General features: G+C 42.0%; 3 protein-coding genes and 1 long non-coding RNA gene across 10 annotated transcripts; 1 reads left to right on the plus strand and 3 right to left on the minus strand.

The window, feature by feature from the left end:
• Positions 1–8,393: 8,393 nt before the first annotated feature.
• LOC9645265 (probable low-specificity L-threonine aldolase 2) lies at positions 8,394–11,285 on the minus strand. Of its 2 annotated transcripts, XM_002975673.2 has the most exons (13): positions 11,086–11,285; positions 10,845–10,936; positions 10,200–10,786; positions 9,868–10,126; positions 9,591–9,805; positions 9,407–9,518; positions 9,295–9,345; positions 9,166–9,237; positions 8,964–9,096; positions 8,843–8,901; positions 8,685–8,782; positions 8,557–8,623; positions 8,394–8,502 (listed from the first exon to the last, which is right to left on the minus strand). In XM_002975673.2, exons 4-13 carry the CDS (start codon positions 10,108–10,110, stop codon positions 8,464–8,466), a joined length of 1,089 nt encoding a protein of 362 aa, XP_002975719.2. In that variant the 5' UTR covers positions 10,111–10,126; positions 10,200–10,786; positions 10,845–10,936; positions 11,086–11,285; the 3' UTR covers positions 8,394–8,463. The 2 variants fall into 2 exon arrangements, 1 of the variants encoding a protein (XP_002975719.2); XR_002993008.1 differs by lacking the exon at positions 8,843–8,901 and having other exon boundaries at positions 8,466–8,502.
• A 981-nt stretch (positions 11,286–12,266) lies between these two features.
• LOC9645268 lies at positions 12,267–12,992 on the minus strand. The gene is made up of 4 exons (XR_002993003.1): positions 12,893–12,992; positions 12,709–12,783; positions 12,578–12,647; positions 12,267–12,516 (listed from the first exon to the last, which is right to left on the minus strand). It is a non-coding gene; the product is annotated as an uncharacterized LOC9645268 (long non-coding RNA).
• A 717-nt stretch (positions 12,993–13,709) lies between these two features.
• LOC9645269 (DEAD-box ATP-dependent RNA helicase 32) lies at positions 13,710–16,160 on the plus strand. Its single transcript, XM_024680434.1, has 7 exons — positions 13,710–14,045; positions 14,099–14,377; positions 14,437–14,760; positions 14,835–15,026; positions 15,094–15,674; positions 15,727–15,824; positions 15,877–16,160. Exons 1-7 carry the CDS (start codon positions 13,710–13,712, stop codon positions 16,143–16,145), a joined length of 2,079 nt encoding a protein of 692 aa, XP_024536202.1. The 3' UTR covers positions 16,146–16,160.
• LOC9630369 (WD repeat-containing protein 78) lies at positions 16,013–20,029 on the minus strand. Of its 6 annotated transcripts, none has more exons than XM_024680613.1 (17): positions 19,835–20,029; positions 19,664–19,757; positions 19,179–19,380; positions 18,985–19,128; positions 18,803–18,916; positions 18,554–18,740; positions 18,028–18,507; positions 17,746–17,970; positions 17,514–17,688; positions 17,255–17,457; positions 17,078–17,205; positions 16,911–17,016; positions 16,777–16,857; positions 16,606–16,716; positions 16,410–16,553; positions 16,212–16,357; positions 16,013–16,161 (listed from the first exon to the last, which is right to left on the minus strand). In XM_024680613.1, exons 7-16 carry the CDS (start codon positions 18,496–18,498, stop codon positions 16,268–16,270), a joined length of 1,734 nt encoding a protein of 577 aa, XP_024536381.1. In that variant the 5' UTR covers positions 18,499–18,507; positions 18,554–18,740; positions 18,803–18,916; positions 18,985–19,128; positions 19,179–19,380; positions 19,664–19,757; positions 19,835–20,029; the 3' UTR covers positions 16,013–16,161; positions 16,212–16,267. The 6 variants fall into 6 exon arrangements, with proteins under 6 accessions (XP_024536381.1, XP_024536382.1, XP_024536383.1 ...); XM_024680614.1 differs by having other exon boundaries at positions 18,803–18,933; XM_024680615.1 differs by having other exon boundaries at positions 18,803–18,938.
• Between the last annotated feature and the right edge of the window lie 180 nt (positions 20,030–20,209).

Here is a 20,209-nt window from a genome sequence, read left to right on the forward strand (position 1 = left end):
GTAAATTATAAGAACAAGAAAGATTTAAACAATGCTAAAGTTAAATTTAAATAAAAAGCAAAATTTAATCACTCTCAAGGACAACAAAAAATATTCTTTATCTCCACCAATGTGATTGCATGGAATAAAGAAATATGCGTGTTTGATTAACTCAAAAACCTTATCTTATATACAGAAGTGATTGGTCTAGATGAAACCAATCTAATGGCTATCAAAATTCCACTACAATAGTAATAGTAAATAAAATTGTAATTATACACTTAAAATGTTTTCAATATTTAAAAACTTCAAAAATTATATGTAAAAAATATAATTATTATGGATATAATTTAGTTATAATTTAACTATACAAAATGGGAGTGGATATCATTTATTTAAAATTGTAAGAAAATATAGATATTATAAATTTACAAAATAGTATTATGATTCATTCTGATTAATGTAGAGCCATCAGATTGAAAACCCATATTATCTTTTGATTTATTAAAATCATAAGCATTAATAAGCATATACTTAAAAATAAATCATGGTTACCAATGCCTAGGAGTGGCTAAAACCCCTCCAAATATGAGCCAATCTTGACATAGTTGTTTACTGTAATTTATTATAATACGATTATTCTATATATCTAATTGTTAAAACCAATTCAAAATTGCTATGTATAATTTTAGAAATGAGTTTCCAAATAATACTTAAAACCTTCAATAAGAGTCACTAATTAATTTCCTTATTTGGATTCAGTAATTTAGAATTAGAATCTATATATTCCTGAATAATGGGCTAGCAACTAATTAATAATAACAAAGATCAAGGTAGCTTAGATAGACATTAATTAGAGTCATATAGGCTAGAGAGATATTGTATGACTTTAATATTTTGAGATAAACTAATTATGGAGGGAAACATAATTTAGAATTCAAAAATATTAAGAATATTCTTTTATTTTCTAATGTTTCTCTAAAATTTAAAACATTTTATTTGTTGCAAAACTTAAGATAATATTGTCCTTTACTTTTAGCTATTGTATCTATTGCTAGATAAAAATATATCTTCTTTTTTATATTTTGTAACTTTTTTATTGTTTTCACCATCTAGCCTTTTTGTTTTGTTTTGCTATATAAGAAATCTGTAATGTGATTTTGATTTAACAATGTCACTGGCTATATGTATACTTATTTTGAATCTTGTCATTTCTCCTTATCTATGTAATACAGCAAGACTATCTATTGAAAAGAATGAATCTAAATCACTTCAGGTAAGTGTTGATATTTATAAAAGAATTAAAATAAAAAATAAAAAAACTTCATTAATAAAAGGATTTGCCCGGACGGTTTGGAGAGACATGTGACCATATTCATTTGCATATAACTGTAGTTGCAGTAATGCTTGTAGGAGAATGTAAATCAAATGGTGGAGGAATTGGTAGTGTACAACTTGATCTTAACAATGGGATTGGAAATGTAAATGGAAAATTAGTCGCAGGAGGATCAGATTTTATTAAAAGTTGTGATCTTACCACTTTTGGCATTGCTGGAAAAACAACATTACGAGGGAAATGCAAGAATATGCGAGGATATCTTCAACCTACTGAAGTGAATTTAAACACTGCAATTATGAATCATGAGGGTGAGATGTTTTTCTCTTAAAACTATTTTATATTTTTTTCATTATATTTTTCATGGATTTTTTATAGTAAAATAAATGTTACAGTTTTGTCTTGTCATAGCTTTGTCAATTTATATTGTCATGGTTATTTGATTAAAATTTTTAATAGGGAAAATTCTATATCTTAATTCTTAGCAACAAAAGTTGATGATTCCAAAGCCAATATATAAGAAAATAAAAATTTTAATTAAAATAAATAGGTAAATATAAAAATTATAAGAAGAACTTTAATTAGCAATATAAGAAACTTTTTTTGTTCATTTTGATAACTCATTTCTACTATTATAAATAACAACATTAAGGTAATTGGGATGCCAAGTAGTTTCACAATCCCATAAAGGCAAGGGTACTATTGAGGCCTACAATCTAGCATCTGGGATGTCAAACACCCACAAACTTGTCCATCTTCCTTAACTCTTCTATTAGCCCCACTACTCTAAATTCCTCTATTATTATCTTGTCTCTTGCACAAGAAATCATGTCCTCCAGAAGTGTTTGTGTGTAAGTTTGATGAGCTGTTCTAGATTGTGAAGATATTATATGCCAAATAGACCATATATCAGCCATGTTATCTAGTGCCAGCATCATAGCTAGACAATAAACTCTAAACCATGTAAATATAAAGAGAAGGCATTAGGTTGAGCAATTGCTCCACTTGGTATATCTCAGTAAAAAGCTATGCTCTAATTCACTATTCACACGTTTTTAGAATGATATGATTTACTTAAAAGAAATAGTTATGCTTGCTAACTTAGTAGTCCTCCTAGCAATCCCTATGTTGGTGACTCAAGGATAACCATGACTACCAATCATGTTGCTAGAGGGTAAATTAAGGAAGGAAAGAGGATCAGTCATGAGTGAGGGAGAAATGAAAAGAGAGGAGAGGAAAGAAAAGTGGCCTTACCCTAAAAGAACACAAAAGGGAATATTCCTATCTAGGAATATTCTAGTATGAGTCAAGAGGGTGAGATAGGACAAGATAGAGCATGGAGTTTTAAAAGCAAATAGATAAGCATCTAGATCTTTAGAGGCACCCTAGCCCCAAGAAGTGGTGAAACCTGGTGTGGACAAGTCTTTTGTCCTTTCTTTCTAAGTTTTCTTGGCAATTTTCATGTTCTTGGTGAGAATTGAGAGAAAGAAGCAAGATTTGAGAACTTAAAGGCATCATTTATCATGCTAGAAGTCTCATGTATAGAGATAAGTGAAGAGAGTTGAAAATTTGAGAGTTTTGAGTCGTTCTTTAAAGTATTTTAATAGTAACTTCTTTAGTGAGCAGATTCTCTCTCAATTCTGAGTAGATTAATTCTATATGTTTTCAATAGATTTGCTTCTCCTCTTTCTAGAAAGGTACAATGCTCCTTGTATTTTTGGATTTTTTCTTTCATCATGAATGTTTAGATTTTTGTCTAGTGTTCTTTTGCCTTCTTGCTGCCTCAATCTTTTGGGTTGCTACTCTGGCCCAAACATATGCTAGGATAGGATCTTAGTAAATTTAGCATAGATTTTTGGTAAGATTGGATTCTTTAGAAACATCTGGAGGAAATCTACCAAAGAGCAAAGATCAGACCAACATCAATATGTGATAAAGCTTGAGTGATTTTTCTTTCAACAACTTTACTATGAATGAGGGTTTTTCCTCATTGATTTCATGACTGATTTACCTCTAATCCATCCGATCTGAGTCTAGATACATGTTTTTGAAGTTTTTGAGTGTTCTTTACATCCAAATTCCACCATTTTCATTAAGACTATAAGTTCACAGTATCTCTAATCATTCTCATCTACTCACTACCATTTGATATCCTAATCACTTGCACAACATTTCATCATCCAATTCATGTTCTATATGGACCATAAAGCTAAGATAGCTCCAATAAGGATCTGATCACCATGTAGCAACAAACACTATCACTAACAATCATGAGATACTATCATGACCATATACACTATATTCCTAGAGCATTTCCCCACTTTTTGGAGGAGACTTCTTGGACCTGGGACATTGATCAAGGTGACAAGACCAAACAACACTTAGGGTGTAGACTTGCCAACACCACTTTTTGAGCTTTGTTTATATGTGGACATCACCACTAGACACAAGTGGGAATCATTATCACAAACAGCTTAGTCTGAGAGAAGTTGTGAACACTAATGACATATTGAGACTTCTAGACCATCACATTATCACTCAAGATCCATCCCATCACACTTCCATCATCCATCCATCCACATTCCATTTCATCCCATCCTCAAGAATCTTAGGTGAGCTTTTGAGCCAACATGAGGTGCTTTTGGGAGGTGTGGGAGCCTTAGAGTCAAAGCTTTAAGTTTGTGTTCTCACCTCTAAGCTCATATTTCCTTCTTTGTTTCAATTTTTCCAATTTCTTTTCTTTTTTCCATTTTTCTTCCTTAGAGATTCCTAGGAATCTTTACCTCCCAAGAGTTTAGTTCCTTTGTCAAGTTTCCCACCTGATTTTTCCTTGACCTTTGAACTTCATATCTCATCCCATTTCCACTCTTTCACTTCCCTGCAAAAAGGTTCTAAAGAGAGATTCTTATGTATTTTAAAAATGCTTTCCACTTTTTTTTAAATCATTTTCTAGAGTTGTATTCTTTTCTTTGTCTCTTTTTGAATCTTTGTAACTTCACTCCAGCAAGATACTAGCTCATAAATTATACCAATCAACACATCAAATAGATGTTGTAGGGTTCTTGCACTGTCAAGAGCTTTGTTCTATCCACCGTGGTTGGATTGTGGCCCCAAAATTCCTTGAAATAGAAAGAAAGTTATCACTTAGGAAGATTCCACCATTTTTTATAAAAACACTGCAAGTCATAAATGCAAGGGCACAAGGGCAAAGCATTTGAACGTTTGAGCATTGGAGCTAGAGAGTTTCTATAGTATTAGGGGGTGCTATCATCCCCAACACCTTAAACCTATGGTTTCCTTCACACATAAATATTAAGGATGTGGCTTTATCCAGATTGTTACCCACTAATTTTGACTAAGGCGTAGGTAATGCTAATCCACCCATTAGTAAAGTAGGACAAGGAAGTTCCAAAGCCTACAATGATGTCTAAAGCCCATGGTAATGTCTATATCCATACATGTATTTGTGGGGCTCTAAACTTGGCTTTAAGCCAAACCTTGTAGAACTCTTACAAGGAATGAGAACACAACATATAGCAAAGTGTACAAAGTTTGTTAAAGGGAAGATTTGCCACTATTTTCAAGACAAACTCTTCATCTAAAAACATTTTAAAATCTTCCCAAGATAGTGTCACTTGGTACTACTTCAACCAATTCAACATTAACAAGAGGAATGTGCTTCTATTCTGGTACCTCTATGATGAAAAAGTAATAATCAAAACATCCTTGTTCCATGCAATTATCATTAAGTGGGAGGAAACTTTCCCTTATAACCATTGATTAGGTTTAGGTCTGCACCCAAGAAAACCCCTAAAACACTCTGATAATGGAGGAAAACTTATTGCAAATCATGATAAGTGCCACAAAAAGATTGGTAATATCTACTACATGCAATTATCACTTCTGAGTACCAAGAACTTCTAGACATATGAAGAGCTAACCACCTTGAGTCATTCAGATGGAAAAGAAAATGGCAAATATAAATCCATTGATGCCAGAGAACTGATATGCCAAATTGTACTGTATCTACCAGCAAATACTATACGAGCTTAAGTGGGATAACAAAATAGTATTGGAAAGGAAATAGGTGTAAGGAATTCTTTCAGTATGAAACTAAGTTGGAGAGGGACTTCATTTATACCCTAACTTAGTCTACCTTTATTAAGAAAGCTAAAGTCCAATCAATCCACTTCTATAACTTCATTAATGCATTAATAAGATTTGGAAGAGTTGGTGGCTTACTTAACAACAGTGGCTTCCCTCATTAGTAACTATACACCTCTTGATTAGAGCTTGTAAAGTTTGCAATGCCACAAAAATGTAATATCACATTTTGTGGGAATGTTTAGTAGAATAGAAGGGCTCCATAGTGATTATGAAGTGTAATTGCCAAGGAGGAGTAGAAATCACGTGCTTTGGGGTGTCTTCGTCCAAGGGAAGATAAAACACTAAAAGACTTGGAAATAAAAACACAGTGAGGAATCTCACTTTGATTAACTCAACCTTTCATATATACATATTATGCATATTTTATAGGAGCTTTTTGATGTTCTTTGAGGATGTATACTTGCAAAGATTTAGAAGGCTCGTTACACTAAATTATTCAATGACAAGAACCCTTAGCTTGAGCAATGAACTTGAAGGTCTAGTCCAAATTAATAGTCTCTTTAGAAACACAATTGGATGTGATTAAGAAAAGAAGAGATGAAAAGAAGATTGCATAAGAATGAACATTCTAGCCCTTTTTTAGAGAAGTGAGGCTGGAAAAGAAAATTGAACATGGAAACCATTTATTGTGGTTCTGGCAGCATGTCTAAGAAAGATGACATGTGTATTCCCTAAGTTCTTTAAATTTTTCATTAAGTAATTCAAGCATTTGGGATGTATTATCTATAAACCCCATCCCCCTCATCCCTCCCCTTGCTTTTGACCTACTCTTGGCATCTCTATGGTTTTTTAGAGGTTAATAAATAAATAAATAAATAAATAAATAAAAAACCTCATTGATAGAAAGGTTGATGATAAAATTGATAGAATGCCCCTTAAATCAGCTATATATCAAAATTGAATAGGGACATGATGGTGAGCTCATTGTGTCTCCTAAAGTTGCAACAAATGTTAGTGACATGAATGAGAATGTGGGAGCACTCAAAGTAAAGTGCACTAGTATTGATATAAATTGGCCCTTCAACACAATGTGACTTGTAAGTCTTGACTCACTCCACCATGGTGAAGAAGACAAATGCCATATATTTGGAGCATTTTGAAACACTATAGATTTTTGCCCCACACCCTCTAAAACACACTTCTACTGATTGGTGTTTGAAGTTTTGACAAATAATGTGGGGGCTCTTCAACCATCCCTTCCCACTGAGCTTCCATCTCCTATTATTTATATTGATCTAAGAGATAAACTTGTCTTAATTCTAAAGAACAAATGACTCCTTGACCCTAAGTAAGACTCATATTCATAAACTTACTAAGATGCTCCTTGAATAACATCATTGGAATTTCCACCACTTAATCGAACATGCCCTTGATAGTCATTAAAATTGGCTGCAATAGAGAATCCACTCCCTCCTAAAAACCTTGAATAATGATCTTAGATCCTCTTGTTTGATCATGTTTATGTTTTTTTTTTCCCCCTACTCAAAAACAATCCCATTTGTGTATTTGATTCTTTATCACATGGAAGATGGATTTGGGAAAATGCATGATATAATTGTATAATTAAGTGATAAAAAATTAACTGAAATAACACTAAAACTATCTCATAATTTTTTACATACAAATATTTTTAAAAACTTTTAACTAGTTTTGTGATGAACACAATAATATTTTAAAATAAATAAAAATTAATTAATTTTATGGAAACATTTTATTATTTTAATCATTTTTTACCATTTTTCTGTACCACTTAATTATTTACACCCACCATCTTAGGCTCCTTATATAAAAGATGTTCTCACTATCATTGCCATTGGTGCCTTATAAAGTATATAACCTCCCCAATGGACTCAATTTTCTTAAAAATATTTATAGTTATAATTTATCTTCAATGGTTAATTTTAGATTATGTATATTATAACTTAAATATAATAAATTAAATCTATTACTATTGTTTTTCAGACATGTATCAATTTAAAAAGAGATGTGTAGAAGGATTAATCATTTCTTACTCATTAGAACAAATACTTAAAAGGCCAAAGAGAAAAATATTATTATTTAAAGATTCTTCATATTAGTGTTTTTTATTATTCAAGAAACACAACATTAATGTGGATTTATAAATTAGCTTTCTAGAATACAAGATCTGTTCTAGGAGATGGTGGAGGACAAAAGAAGAGAGAACCATAATTGTTTCTGACTAGGAAATTAAGATTCAAGTGAGATGTATGATAATAACCATGGGCATTTAGACAATCTCCCACCAAGACAGAATTTAATAGCGTGAAAGATTCCAGGTTACAAGAGCTTGGAAAATCAGCTCCCCAAGTCAAATATCCAAATGAATTAGATATACCATTAGCAAGATCAAGCAAAACATGAGCAAATCCTCCATCTCCGGTCTTGGTTCTTGCTCCAAGCATCGCAATTCCAGCTAGTGCATAAATCTGTAAGTGTATTTCAGAGGCACTTGCTTCAAATCTACCACATACATCCTAGTAAACAAGAAGCTTAATACTAATAAAGCGAAAAACTACAACCGTGAAATATATACCTCTGGAATTTGGTCTACACTAATGGTATCTGTAATGTTCATCCACAACTTAGTTTTATTTGTACTCCCAGATATATTTGTGCTGCTTGAGTTTCTAGCTTGAATTGAACTGTAACATATAAACAGGATTAGAAGGAACAATAGGAAGCACTTATCAAGAGCCATAGCTTGTTAGCTTGTTGAGTGAGATATGTATAATATAATTATATATAGATAGATAGATAGATATAACCTGGCAAATTGATTTTGTGTATTCTAAGCTTTACCAACTGTATCCTTTGTCAAGATTTACTTAAATGCATCTTGTGGATTGTTAGAGTTTCACACCAGCTTCTGGCTTGTCTTTAGCATTTTGTGTTTACAGATGTAGTTTTGGTTTAAATTAGTAAGGAAACAATTAAAAATGACATAGAGACAAAATGCCAATTCACGGAACGTGACGTCCATTTTCATCAGCCAATACACGCTGTGAAAGATACACCGTCGAAGAACTTCAAACTAAATCACTTTCAAAAAGTACCTGAAAGCAAGCGAGCGTGTAGCGTACATCATCCTCCGAAATGTGATAATGTGTCACCAGTCGGATACTGAAAAGAAACAAAACCAAACAAACCTTAAAAAGTAGGTTGAAAGAAATGAACAGGATACCTTGTCTTGGTCAGGTCATACGAGAGAATCCCAATCTTTCCCATAGCTCTGCACAGTTCTTCCGCTGTGAAGCGTGACTTGGTCACGTCCACATTTACCTGGAAGATAAAATAGCACCAGTCAGGATAAAGAGGGAGAGCAAAATCGTGACACTTCACAATGTTTGTCTCGACTGCGCTCATGTCCACCTGCAGGCCTTTCATTCCACACAATCCTTCTGGAAACATTCCACTCAAGAATTTTGATAGTGGCCCAAGAAAAGCACGAACTACACAGTACCTGCTAATAGACGAGCATTGGAGTGATCTTCGTACAATCTGCAAACCATGTCTTTCAGCGCTACCAGACCAGGAGCAGCCAGTATTCCTACTTGTCTCATAGCTCCACCCAAAGCCTTTCGCAGTCGTTTAGCCTGTCCCAAAAGGATTTCTCTTCAGAAAATGAAAAGAACACAAAACGAAGCAAAGAGCCGTCTCTCAACCTTCTCAATGAATTCATGCGATCCAACAATCACACTTCCCGCTGGTGCAGCCAATCCTTTTGACAAGCAAACCTGACACGAAGCATTCGTCAAAATTGCCATGAAAACCTCGAGAAAAAACAGTCATACCGATACAGTATCAGCTGCTCGAACAAGTCTTTCCGGAGACACCCCCAGAGCCTGTTGAAAGCAAACACTGTTTTTTTAATATTTCTGCTTCATCGCAGTCAGCACTACTCACTGTGGATGCGTTAAAAATTCGGGCACCGTCTACGTGTAGTCTCAATCCATATCTCTTGGCAAGCTGGCCAACCTGATCCGTGTACTCAACCGAGACGCATCTTCCACCGCATCTAAGAGGTAGTGCATAGCAAAACTATAAGCGAGCACTCGAAACATTCCAGAAACCACGAAGAAACTCTCACCGGTTGTGAGTGTTCTCGATGCAAATCAAGCGAGTCGTCGCAAAGTGCTCGTCGTCCAAAGGCTTGATAGCGTTTTCGACCGCCCTCAAGTCCATGGTTCCATCCGGATTGTTTGGAACAATGCTCGGGAAAACACCGCCCAGCGTTGCCATTCCACCTTGCTCGTAAACATTGATGTGGCTCTCAGACCCGATGATGGCCTCGCTTGCACGGGCCTGGGAAGAAACAAGAAAAATCCACGACCAAAGAACGCGACAATGCCATGCATCATGCTTACCTCACAGTGAACAAGGACGCTGATGAGATTCCCCATCGTACCGGAAGGAACAAACAAGGCGGCCTCTTTCCCAAATATTCTAGCCATTTCCTTCTGGAGCTCGTCCATGGTAGGATCGACCGTGACAATGTCGTCATCAACCTCGGCGCTGGCCATGGCGGCTCGCATCGCCGCTGTCGGCTTGGTGATGGTATCCGATCGAAAATCCACGATTCGTTTCGTTCCATTAGCTCCACAATCCATGGCTGACGAGCAAAATCTGTCCACAACGGAATATCTCGCAAAGAATCAGCTGGAACACATCGCAGCGCAGCGCCAATCCGGCGCCTTACCTCCCGCGAGAAGAATGCTAGGGATGTTCTTCCCCGCCTGCAAAAGCCCTGCGAGCGGTTCTCTCAAGCAATGGAAAGAAGCTTTTTATACCTACATGCCCGGAAGCTAAAATGCTGCCACGCGACGGCATCCAGCGCGCCACGTGTCCGGTGGGGATGACACCATGGCAAGAGACACAAACGTAGTATTATCCATAAGAACAAGCTTCTTTGTTTTTAAGCTACGCTATCTTTGATCGAGAAGAAACTATGGTTCTCTTGGATGATCTTCAGCCCCGGGTCTTGGATTTCTCGAAGAACGATTCCTGGCAGTGAGGATCCAGCCACTCTCCGGAGCTTTTCCTGGGTGTTGGTGTTGTCACTGGCCTGACTTGCGAGGATTTGGCACCAACGAGATCGCAAATGACTTCCACCTTGTTCTCCCGTCCAAACGTCCCATTGCTCCGGTGGTCGGCATCCCTGAGCTTCTGCTTGAAACGCTGCTTCTTCCCCCCCGCGAAGTTCTCCTGGAGCGACGATGGCTGCCTTAGACCAGGCTTTGCACCGTGAGGGCCCAGGTAGAGATTCTCCACCTGTGTGTTTATCGGCTGTGTTTCAAACCAAAGTTAGAAAAAGAGAAAGATCTTTCCAGCGTGGTAGGCACACCTTCTGCAGTGTTGGCTTTAAAGTCTCCACAGCCTTCTCCGTTCTCGCTGTGGTAGTGGTGTTCAAGCTAGGAATCTCGAATCCCTCGGCATCTATGGAGAAACACGGAGAAAAACGTGATATGAGTCCCGACCTCTCTGCGACTACAACTAAAACTCCACTCAATCGCTCTGTTTCTCGCAGGGAGTGCGATATTTCCAGAGGAAATCTCGGCAAAACCTGGAGAACGCGCTCCACTTACCCCATTCATCGTCGTCCGGGAGCAGCACCGCTGGCGGCGCGGCGGGCGAGGCAGCCGGATCCATGGCGAGCACCCGAGGCTACGGCTCCGCAGCGCACGCCGGCGCAGCTCATGGAGAGCGGACAGACCAACACAGCTCCCTCTCGCGCGATGGCCGCTCTATCTAGCGCGCTCGTCCCACACAGTGCCGAAAACCCTAGCTCAGCCCTAGAGAGCGGCATACGGCTCATTTTTAAACTCGCGCACTAGCGGAATGTGCCTGCCGACCGCAACAGAAGATGCCGGGCAAGCGGAATATTCCCTACGCGCAAGGGTATATTCTCTCTTGTATTATCGTGGACAAAAGAAGAGAGAACCATAGTCGTTCATGACGGCATAGTTAAGGTCGGTTACGCTGCTCTGTGTTTCACCCTTTCCATCGTCGCAAGGGATCCTTATCCTGGTTCCGCTGATGGCAATACTTGAAAGATCACACGATTGTGCAAAGTCGCTACCGGCGGGGCCGATATGGCCATTGTGGTTTCCAAGACCATTGTTAAGTTCGAGCTGCACAGTCCCGGTGCCGCCACCAGGTGAGCTGCAGGTGGCCACCAACATTGCGATGCCATAGTTTGGAACTACGTGCAAGTGGATTCCCGAGCACGACAGCGAGAAGCCACCGCAAACGTCCTGCATACATCTCACAAGAATCAACATGCTGAAATGTGGAAGAAGCTGACAATTTTACTTGGGGCCAAGCTGTGATCTCTTCGGTGTTGCTGTCGCCCGTGGAAAATATCTCTAAAAACTGAGGCTTTTGACTGTAGTCGATCTCCGGCCAGGCGCTGTGGCTAGAACCAGTGCTGTTGTGCTCTGGCTGTGTGTTGTTCGTCACCAGGGGAGTTGCGACATGGAGAGAAAGGAAGACTAGAAACAATGGTTTGAAAACGAAGGAAACAGCGGCCATTATATAAAAATATAGATAGATGCTTTGCTTCCAAATAAATAGTTGCCTATGGTACTTGGGTTTGCTGCTTTAATAATTCAGAGACGTCGTTGCGATTGAAGCCAGCTCGCTATACAGAACAAAAACATCGGGAATAGAGACGTAGATTGTGCATTGGGCGGCTCAAGCTTTTCTATCTACATAGCTTTAAGACTTTGACCTTGCGAGAAAGCAAACCACCTTGCGAGACTTCCAATGGTTTTGGTGCTTTCGCTTTTAAGTTTTCTTTTACACAGTCCAAAGTGTCGTTATTCCCTTCCAAGGGAGATCTTAATCTATATCTCGAGCTTTACATGAGATCCAGCTCTATCTCTGTTAATTGGAGACTTTCAAGGCTTTGATGTAGAAACCTTGTAGAGATTTACAGTTCTTTAGTAACCAAGTACATTGTTTGCTTCCGAAACCCAGGTGACATAATCGCTCGGATCACTGAGAACAAAGTGGATCTGTTGTGCATCAACGACAATGAGAAAATAGAGATAAATGCTTGCAGAGAAATCACCTCACCTCGTTGATACACGAAGGAGGATCTTTGATTTCCTGCAACGCAATCCGAGCTCCTTCCCTCACGGGGTATCTGTTTTACGTAGAAAGCGCACGTCCTTTTTCGGAAAAAACAGCATTACGGTTTTGGTTACCCGTAAACGCCACAAGAAATCGGTGGAAACGCCAGACATTCCAGTTCAATCTCCTTTGCACGTTGCAGACAACGCCTACAAAGTAAAACAAACAAACAACAAAAGCGAAAAGAAAAAAAAAAGAAAAGAAAACGAACTTTGTTTCTGGAAAAGAAGCAAAGTTATGCTTTGTCTGAAACTTTACCTGTAAGTCTGAGCAAGCAATGTAGGCGTTTCCTCGGCTCCATCGTAGGCTGGTCCAACCGCATGAATGATCCTGTGCAATGGTAGTCTGTAAGCCCTGGAAGAACAAACACGCAAATCGTGTAAGAGAAACGATTAAAAACTGTGAGCTTGAAGACCTTACTTGGTGACACCGCGTTGCCAATGCGGCATTTCACTCCAAACTGATCGAGAGATTTTAGCATTGCACAGGCTTCCGCTAGAGATGGTCCAGCAGCGTTATGAATAGCTGGTGAAAGAAAGCAGGTATGATTAGTGAAGGAGCAAATGAAGAACAAGTAGTTCTTGCCTCGATTCACGCCAATTCCAGCGTTTAGCTTCTTGTTTGCGGGAGCAACCTTGCGACCAAGGAGAGAATCTATCAACGAGCGCAATCATAAAGAAAAAGCGAAGAGAGAATGCGAGAGAGTTACTTACAATCGCATCGCGCTGGCCAGGAACTCGCCACTGCGAAATGTCGCCAGTCCAGAAGACGAGCAAGAAGCTGGGCAGTCTGTACAGGACGCCCCCTTCCAGCCCCTCTTGCGATGTCGCCCGCTCCTTGGGCGCATTGGGAGGCAGCAACAGCGACGGCGCTGGCAAATCCTCATCGTATGTAAACCAGTGCTCGTCGGAGATGCATCTGACCTGCGATCGCGCGAGCGCTGGAACCCTCGCCCTCCTCCCCAGGCATCGCAGCATTTCCCCCCGGGCTTAGGGTTTATCATCGCTTTTCAAATTCTAGGGCTCATATAAACCCTAAGGTTATAAAACCTTTCAAATTTTAGGGTTCATAGAAAATGAAGAAGCGCCGAAAATCGGGGCCAGGGAACTCTTCCGATTTCCTCGAGAAATGGATTCGTGCGGAGGCGCTAGCTCCAGGCAGCAATCCCATGGCAATCAAGCTGCCCCGCCAGGTCCTGGTGAATCCAGCCACCGGCTTCAAGCCCTACGCTGGAGCCTCGCGGTTTGATCAGCTCCCTCTCTCCGGCAAGACGCTCAAGGGATTGAAAGAGGCCAAGTATGAATCCATGACAGAGATCCAGCGCGCAGCTCTTCCCCACGCTCTCGCTGGTCGTGATGTTCTTGGAGCAGCAAAGACTGGATCGGGGAAAACGCTAGCATTTCTCATCCCGGTAAGAGTTCACGAAGGGAACTCTCTTTTTTTCTCACATACTTTTCTGGCTAGCTAGTCGAGAAACTATATCGTCTTCGCTGGAGGAGTGGCCACGGTCTCGCGGGTCTCGTTATATCTCCAACGAGAGAGCTGGCCGAGCAGATCTTTCGAGAGCTTGGCAAGGTTGCAAAGCATCACAGGTTCTTGACACGAGGCTTGCTGATCGGGGGATCTCACGACGTTGGGCTGGAGAGCAATCGCGTCGGGGAGCTGTGCATCCTCGTCGCCACTCCAGGGCGTTTGCTGCATCACTTGCACCAGACTGCCACTCTCGACTGCACCTATCTCCAGGTACCGCTTCAAAGTTTGTTCTTGCTCGAGCTCGGAGTGTAAAGATCTAACTTTGCAAGGTGCTTGTGCTGGATGAAGCCGATCGGATTCTCGACTCCGGCTTTGCGAGAGAGCTGACAGACATCTTGGCTGCCCTTCCGAAACAGCGGCAAACTTTGCTCTTCTCAGCGACGCAGACGCGCTCTGTCAGCGATCTCGCGAGGCTCAGCTTGCGTGATCCGGAGTACCTCGCCGTGCACTCCGAGTCCGCCGTGGCGACGCCAGCCACCCTGCAGCAAAAGGTGGTGATCGTCAAGCTTCACCGCAAGATAGAGACCTTGTGGCGGTTCATAAAAACGCGGCTCTCGTCGAAGCTTTTGGTGTTCCTTTCCACCTGCACGCAGGTAAGTTGGCCCGTTTTCTCACATTTTCCGTCACCTTTCTAAGCAAAGATGATGTGAATCGTCATTCTTCGCAGGTGAAGTTCGTGTACGGGGCTTTCAAGCACTTGCGAGCTGGTGTTCCGCTCTCGTGTCTCCATGGCCGCCAGAAGCAAGGCAAGAGGGACCTGGTTTTCAGCAACTTCAATCAGGCCCGACCCTCGGTTCTCTTTGCGACTGATATTGCTGCGAGAGGCTTGGATTTCCCAGCGGTAGACTGGGTTGTCCAGGTACGTTCTTCTCTCGAGTTGTGTGATCTTAGCCGTGTTCTTATTTCCTTCGTCTTTGTTTTTGGAGGTCGACTGTCCAGAAGACGTAGAAACTTACATCCATCGCGTCGGAAGGACTGCTCGTAACAAGCTCAAAGGCAAGAGCCTCCTGCTTCTGGATCCATCGGAAGTGAAAATGATAGAGCTGCTCAGGCAGCACAAGATTCCTATCGAAGAGGCAGCGGAGGCTGCTCCGCGAGGGGAGTCTTGCGACTTGTCACAGCAGATAGGCGCGTGGCTTTCCAAGGATCCCGGACTCAAGCACAGCGCCCAGCGCGCCTTTGTCACTTACGTTCGCTCGGTCGTCCTGCAGCGGAACAAGGAGGTTTTCAACGTTGGCAAGCTTCCGCTACCCGAGTTTGCGTTCTCTCTCGGCCTGGCGATCGCTCCCCGGATCCGGTTCCTGGGAAAGCAGGCTGCAAGCGTGAAGAATGAATCCCAGTCCTTGAAGAACGAGCTGGCGAAGTCGTCCTCTTCGTCTTCCAAGGTGGCCGGAGAAGTTAAGTCTTGCGCGGCTGATGAAGATGGCGACTTGTTCATGCGGCTGAAGAAACGGGGAAGGGACGTGATCAAGCCAGCAGCAGCAGCAGCACCAGGATCTGTGAAAGCGTAAGTTTTTGTTCGGAGTTTTAGAAGATGGCTCATTGTTTTCGTCTTGCAGACATAAGAAGACGAAGAGGCTAAAGATTGATGCGCGAAGTGGTACAGGGCAACGTATGGTGTTCGATGAGCATGGAAGTAGCCAGGACGAGAGAGGAGGTAAGGAACTTTGGAGCTCCAACGCTCGAGTGATCTTGTTTAGATTTTGTAGGCGGTGTGGAAGAGTTTGATCGGGAGATCGCGGAGAGGTACAAGCGGTTGCAGCAGGAGATGAAGGAGAGGGACAGGCAAGACAAGGTTTTGGAGCGGCTGAGGCTGCGAGACAAGCGTCTCAAGCGAAAGGCGAAGGAGCAGAAGCTTGATCTTATTGACGAGGATATGTCGGAGCAAGGAGATGACAAACCGGAACTCCTCGACTCCTTGTCTCTAGCCGATCAAGAGGCCCTCGCTCTCAAGCTGCTAAGTCGATCAAACCATTGACGCTGGCGTTTTGTGTCTGCCACAAGAGGATTTAGTTTCGAGAAGAGAATTCGCTTTGCAAAGAACCTGTGATAGACGATCACGTCCACTTTGGTAACATGATGGGCATCTTTGTTGTCATCCTAGTCGAGAATAGTGTTAACGTTTGAAGTGATGGCTCTCTTTAGCTTGAGAAGCTCATCGATATCGCTCTGGACAACATCGAAGCCAACCTACAAGAAAAACGAAACTTGAGGTCCCTGAAGAGAAAAAGAAAAAACTAACCAGTCTAAAAACGCTGATGGCGCCAGTGCTGCCCCCGGCCAAGACGACTGGAGCGTCCTCCGAGAAGAGCAAGCACGAAAGCTTGGTATTCGCGAAAGGATATACAATGACGGGTTTCATCGCCGTGACAGCCATATCCCATATCTGTCGTAGAATCCGAGCTGAGAAAATTAGAAACAAGGATTTCAGTGCTTGCCTCTAAACGACCGTCGTCCGATACAGTCCCAAAAACGCACGAATGCTTGCAAGACCAGCGAATGTCGCCGACGCTTTCATTTGCAGTCTGGAAAACCAGCAATGCGCTTTCCTGCACTGAACATTCCATCCATTTGTATCAACGTAGACGCATCTATACGCAACGGCTTACTTGTTCTTCGCGCCAGAGCCGAACGCTCCAGTCGCTGCTACAGCTCAAGAAAATATATGGCAAAACGGTGGACCATCTAACCTGCAAACGAGATGAATCAATCACACATATATAGATAGCGGCATTTTGTTTACCTGAAAAACGGGTCCGGTGTGTCCTACGTAGCTTTGCAAGTATTGTTCGTTATAAGAACGACTACATTTGTGAATCAGTCCCTCCTCGGTCCCTACCAGATACAAGCTGGAATAGCAAAGCACACATTTATGACCAATTCGAGCACAAGAAAAGTACGTCGAAGTACCTTGGGTCCCGAGGAGAGAAATCAAAGCATAACCCTGCTGCATGACGGGATATGAATGGTTGTGGTTGTGCTCCTTTGCTATGAGCCATAATCTTTTTGAGTCTCATCAAATTGACGAACTCCAGATCCTATATTCGCGGTTAAGTTTCGCGGAGGAAACACCAAAAAAAAACTAACCTTTTTCAAAGACCACTGAGAAACTCTACCGTCGGTTGAAATAGATATAAGCGTCTCTCCATGGTCAGAAGTAGCATCGATCCATTGTAGCTTCCAAACAGGATCGTTATGCTTCCCCGTGGAAGCTCCTGTTTGCATCAACGGTTCCCGTTCCTTGTAATTCTTTGCATCATATACAGCCACATTCCCATCGTAAAAGCCAACTGCATAAAAAACGCCAATGAAGTCAGTTCAAAACAATCAGTAAGAGTACTGTTACCTGCAAGGAGGTTGGGACTATTTGTAGAGAAATCCAAGGCTGTGACATCAGAATGTGTTGGTATGGTTGCGTGAGGGTATCTCGGATTTTTTAAAGACCAAAACGCTATAAGACCGCCCTTTTGCGTCCCGAACTCAAACTCTCCGTATCCTACACTAAGGAGATCCCTGCTGGTCTGCGAAAAACGTGCAACAATGTCGGTAAAAAATGGGAAAGGCAAAACCTCTCGCACCTTGTTCCACACCATACAGCTGACATTCCTCCCTTCCGTAAGGTCGCACTGGAAATCCCAAAGTTTGTGGACTTGTTCTGCTGAGAGAACATCGCCGCTGGTACCATTACTGCTGGGAGACGAGGACGCACTTTTTGTCTGAGATACCGGCGAACTAGAGCTGCTATATTTCCGTGGCATAATCCGCTTCTGTTCTCTTGGTTTAAAATCTCGGTAGAACAAAAGCTGCAAAGACACTTGGAGGCCTTGGCAGAAGTATCGAAATAACGTCAAGATAATTACCTTGTCATGAAAAGTGTTCAAAACGACTGCTCTCTCGGCGATTTCCAAGGCTTTGACAAGTCCGGCCAAGCGATTGATATCCACCTTTCGGCTAGCAAACATGGTGAGAGTCATAAGCTCTTCCGCCCCAAGCATGCCTTCGCCACCAGCTCTCTGCATAGTGTTTGAGATTATGGAGCTTCTTCTCTGTGTTCCCATCAAGCTTCCACGGCCGGATAGCCTACGATTGAACATAATGCTGCCGCTTATCGATTTCTCAATACTTCCCCTTCGCGAGGTTGAAAAGCTTCCTCGCCGTGAGGGTGATATGCTCGCAGTAGTAGAGCCTCTTCTCGACGGTGCAATGCTGCCTAGTCCCGATCCTCTTCTAGTCGAAGGATCTATACTTAACAGTCCAGACTCCCTTCGGGATGGAAATCCACCAATTCCAGACCCTCTTCTTGAACCGGGTAGATTCAAATTTCCAGACATTCTTCGACCCTGTGAATGTGATTTTAGATAAAAACTGCCACAGTCTTTTACATACCTGTAATAAGGGAGGAGGCTCACTAGCTTCTTCCAAGTATCCCGCAGATACAAGATCAGCAACACTCTTTCTGTGGTCAGCGGTTTGTTCGGATTCGTCGTCGTCCTCAGTTTTCAAAGGATCAACTTTTTCTTCTTTTACATTGCCGGAGTAAGAATCTGAGATGTCCCATGAATTTGCCTGTCAACTGGCAGAAATGTGAATGAGTTGTACATCAAAAAGTAACATGCCGAAGGAACAACTTGGCACCTGACACTCTTCAGATTGTTTTGGCAGTGCAAAAAACTGCGCCTCCTTGCATTTTTGCAAGCTCAAAGCCGTTTGAGCGCTGGAGTCCGAGTAGTTATCGCTACCTATTTTAGCCTGTAGACAAGAGCACGCTACACTATATTTAAGAATTAAAAAGCTGAAAGTAAAGAAATGTAGCTTACTTCCAAAAGATTTTTGTATCGAGCATTTCGCTCCAAAACTTGTTTGATTGTATCGTAAGTGTTTGACACACTCTCGCCTCTTAAATTGATCAGAACAAGTGTTTCACTCTCCACCAGATTCACGGTTATATTTCTTGCAAGTTCCTGCTCACATTGAGAGGTAAGAAAGATATTAGAAAATTAACGTGCCTAACCTGTTCCGTTGGAGGTGGCGCAATGCTAGTCGTGACAATTTCGATACGCTGTGTCCTGACCGGCAAAGCCTCTTGTGGAACTTGAGGAACACTCGATCGTCGGCCACCACCCTCTGCAGAAGGTTCTTTCTCAAGGCCATCCTCGGCTTCAAGATCCGGAGTGAGGGTTCCCAAGCTACTGCCGATTGAGTATCCAGTGCGGCTGTAAGCAAAAAAATCTTTAGATAGAACAACGACTGAAACGCCTTCTAAAGACCACTTGAACTGGACCTGAAGGTAGATACTCTTTCGGAATCAGGAGAAAACCGCTCAGGTGGAGCTTGCAACAGTCTCTCGTGCAGTACAGTCGGCCTTAGAGATACTAATGGTTTCGGTGTGACTTCTTTACCATTCTCATCAAAGACCTAAGCGAAAGAGTTTCACAGACTTTCATACTTCGCAAGCAGCTCTATGACAATAAGAAGGCCAAAAAAAAAAAAACATACCTGGATCACCTCTGGCTCATTCTCGCCTCCTTTGATATTCCTGCGCGTCCCTCGCCCGGCTCGAGCAGTAGAACGAATGCTCTTGGTGCTCTTTCTGCAACAAGGGGAAATAAGTGCGCTGCATTCTCTAAATCTATTGCGCGAGCAATCCATGGCGCGAGCATTGCTTACTTGGATGTGAACGAAACCTGAGAGCTAGCCGAGAGCCGCCTGGATCGCATCGACGAGACCGATCCAGCGACCGACGCGGTTCCATCGCCACCTCCTCGCTTGAATTTCTCGAGCGCGAGGCCTAGAACAGAGGGGCTGAGCGACGGCCGCATCTGCGACAGCGATCCCCGCCTCCCGCCATCGTCATCCATGTCGCAAGACAATCTTCCCTCCCAAGAGCCCTAGAAATATTTCTCTGTTCTCTAGAACCCTAAAATTGCAGGGGATAACTACTTGGTCAACCAGTCAACTCCGTTATACTAACGGACCCCGTGGAAAATGTAGCGCGCTCCGTTTGGTAGACGGAGCAAAGTTTCCGTTAGTTTAGACCAAGTG

Source organism: Selaginella moellendorffii, unplaced genomic scaffold, assembly GCF_000143415.4.
Source record: "Selaginella moellendorffii unplaced genomic scaffold, v1.0 SELMOscaffold_28, whole genome shotgun sequence".
NCBI lineage: Eukaryota > Viridiplantae > Streptophyta > Lycopodiopsida > Selaginellales > Selaginellaceae > Selaginella > Selaginella moellendorffii.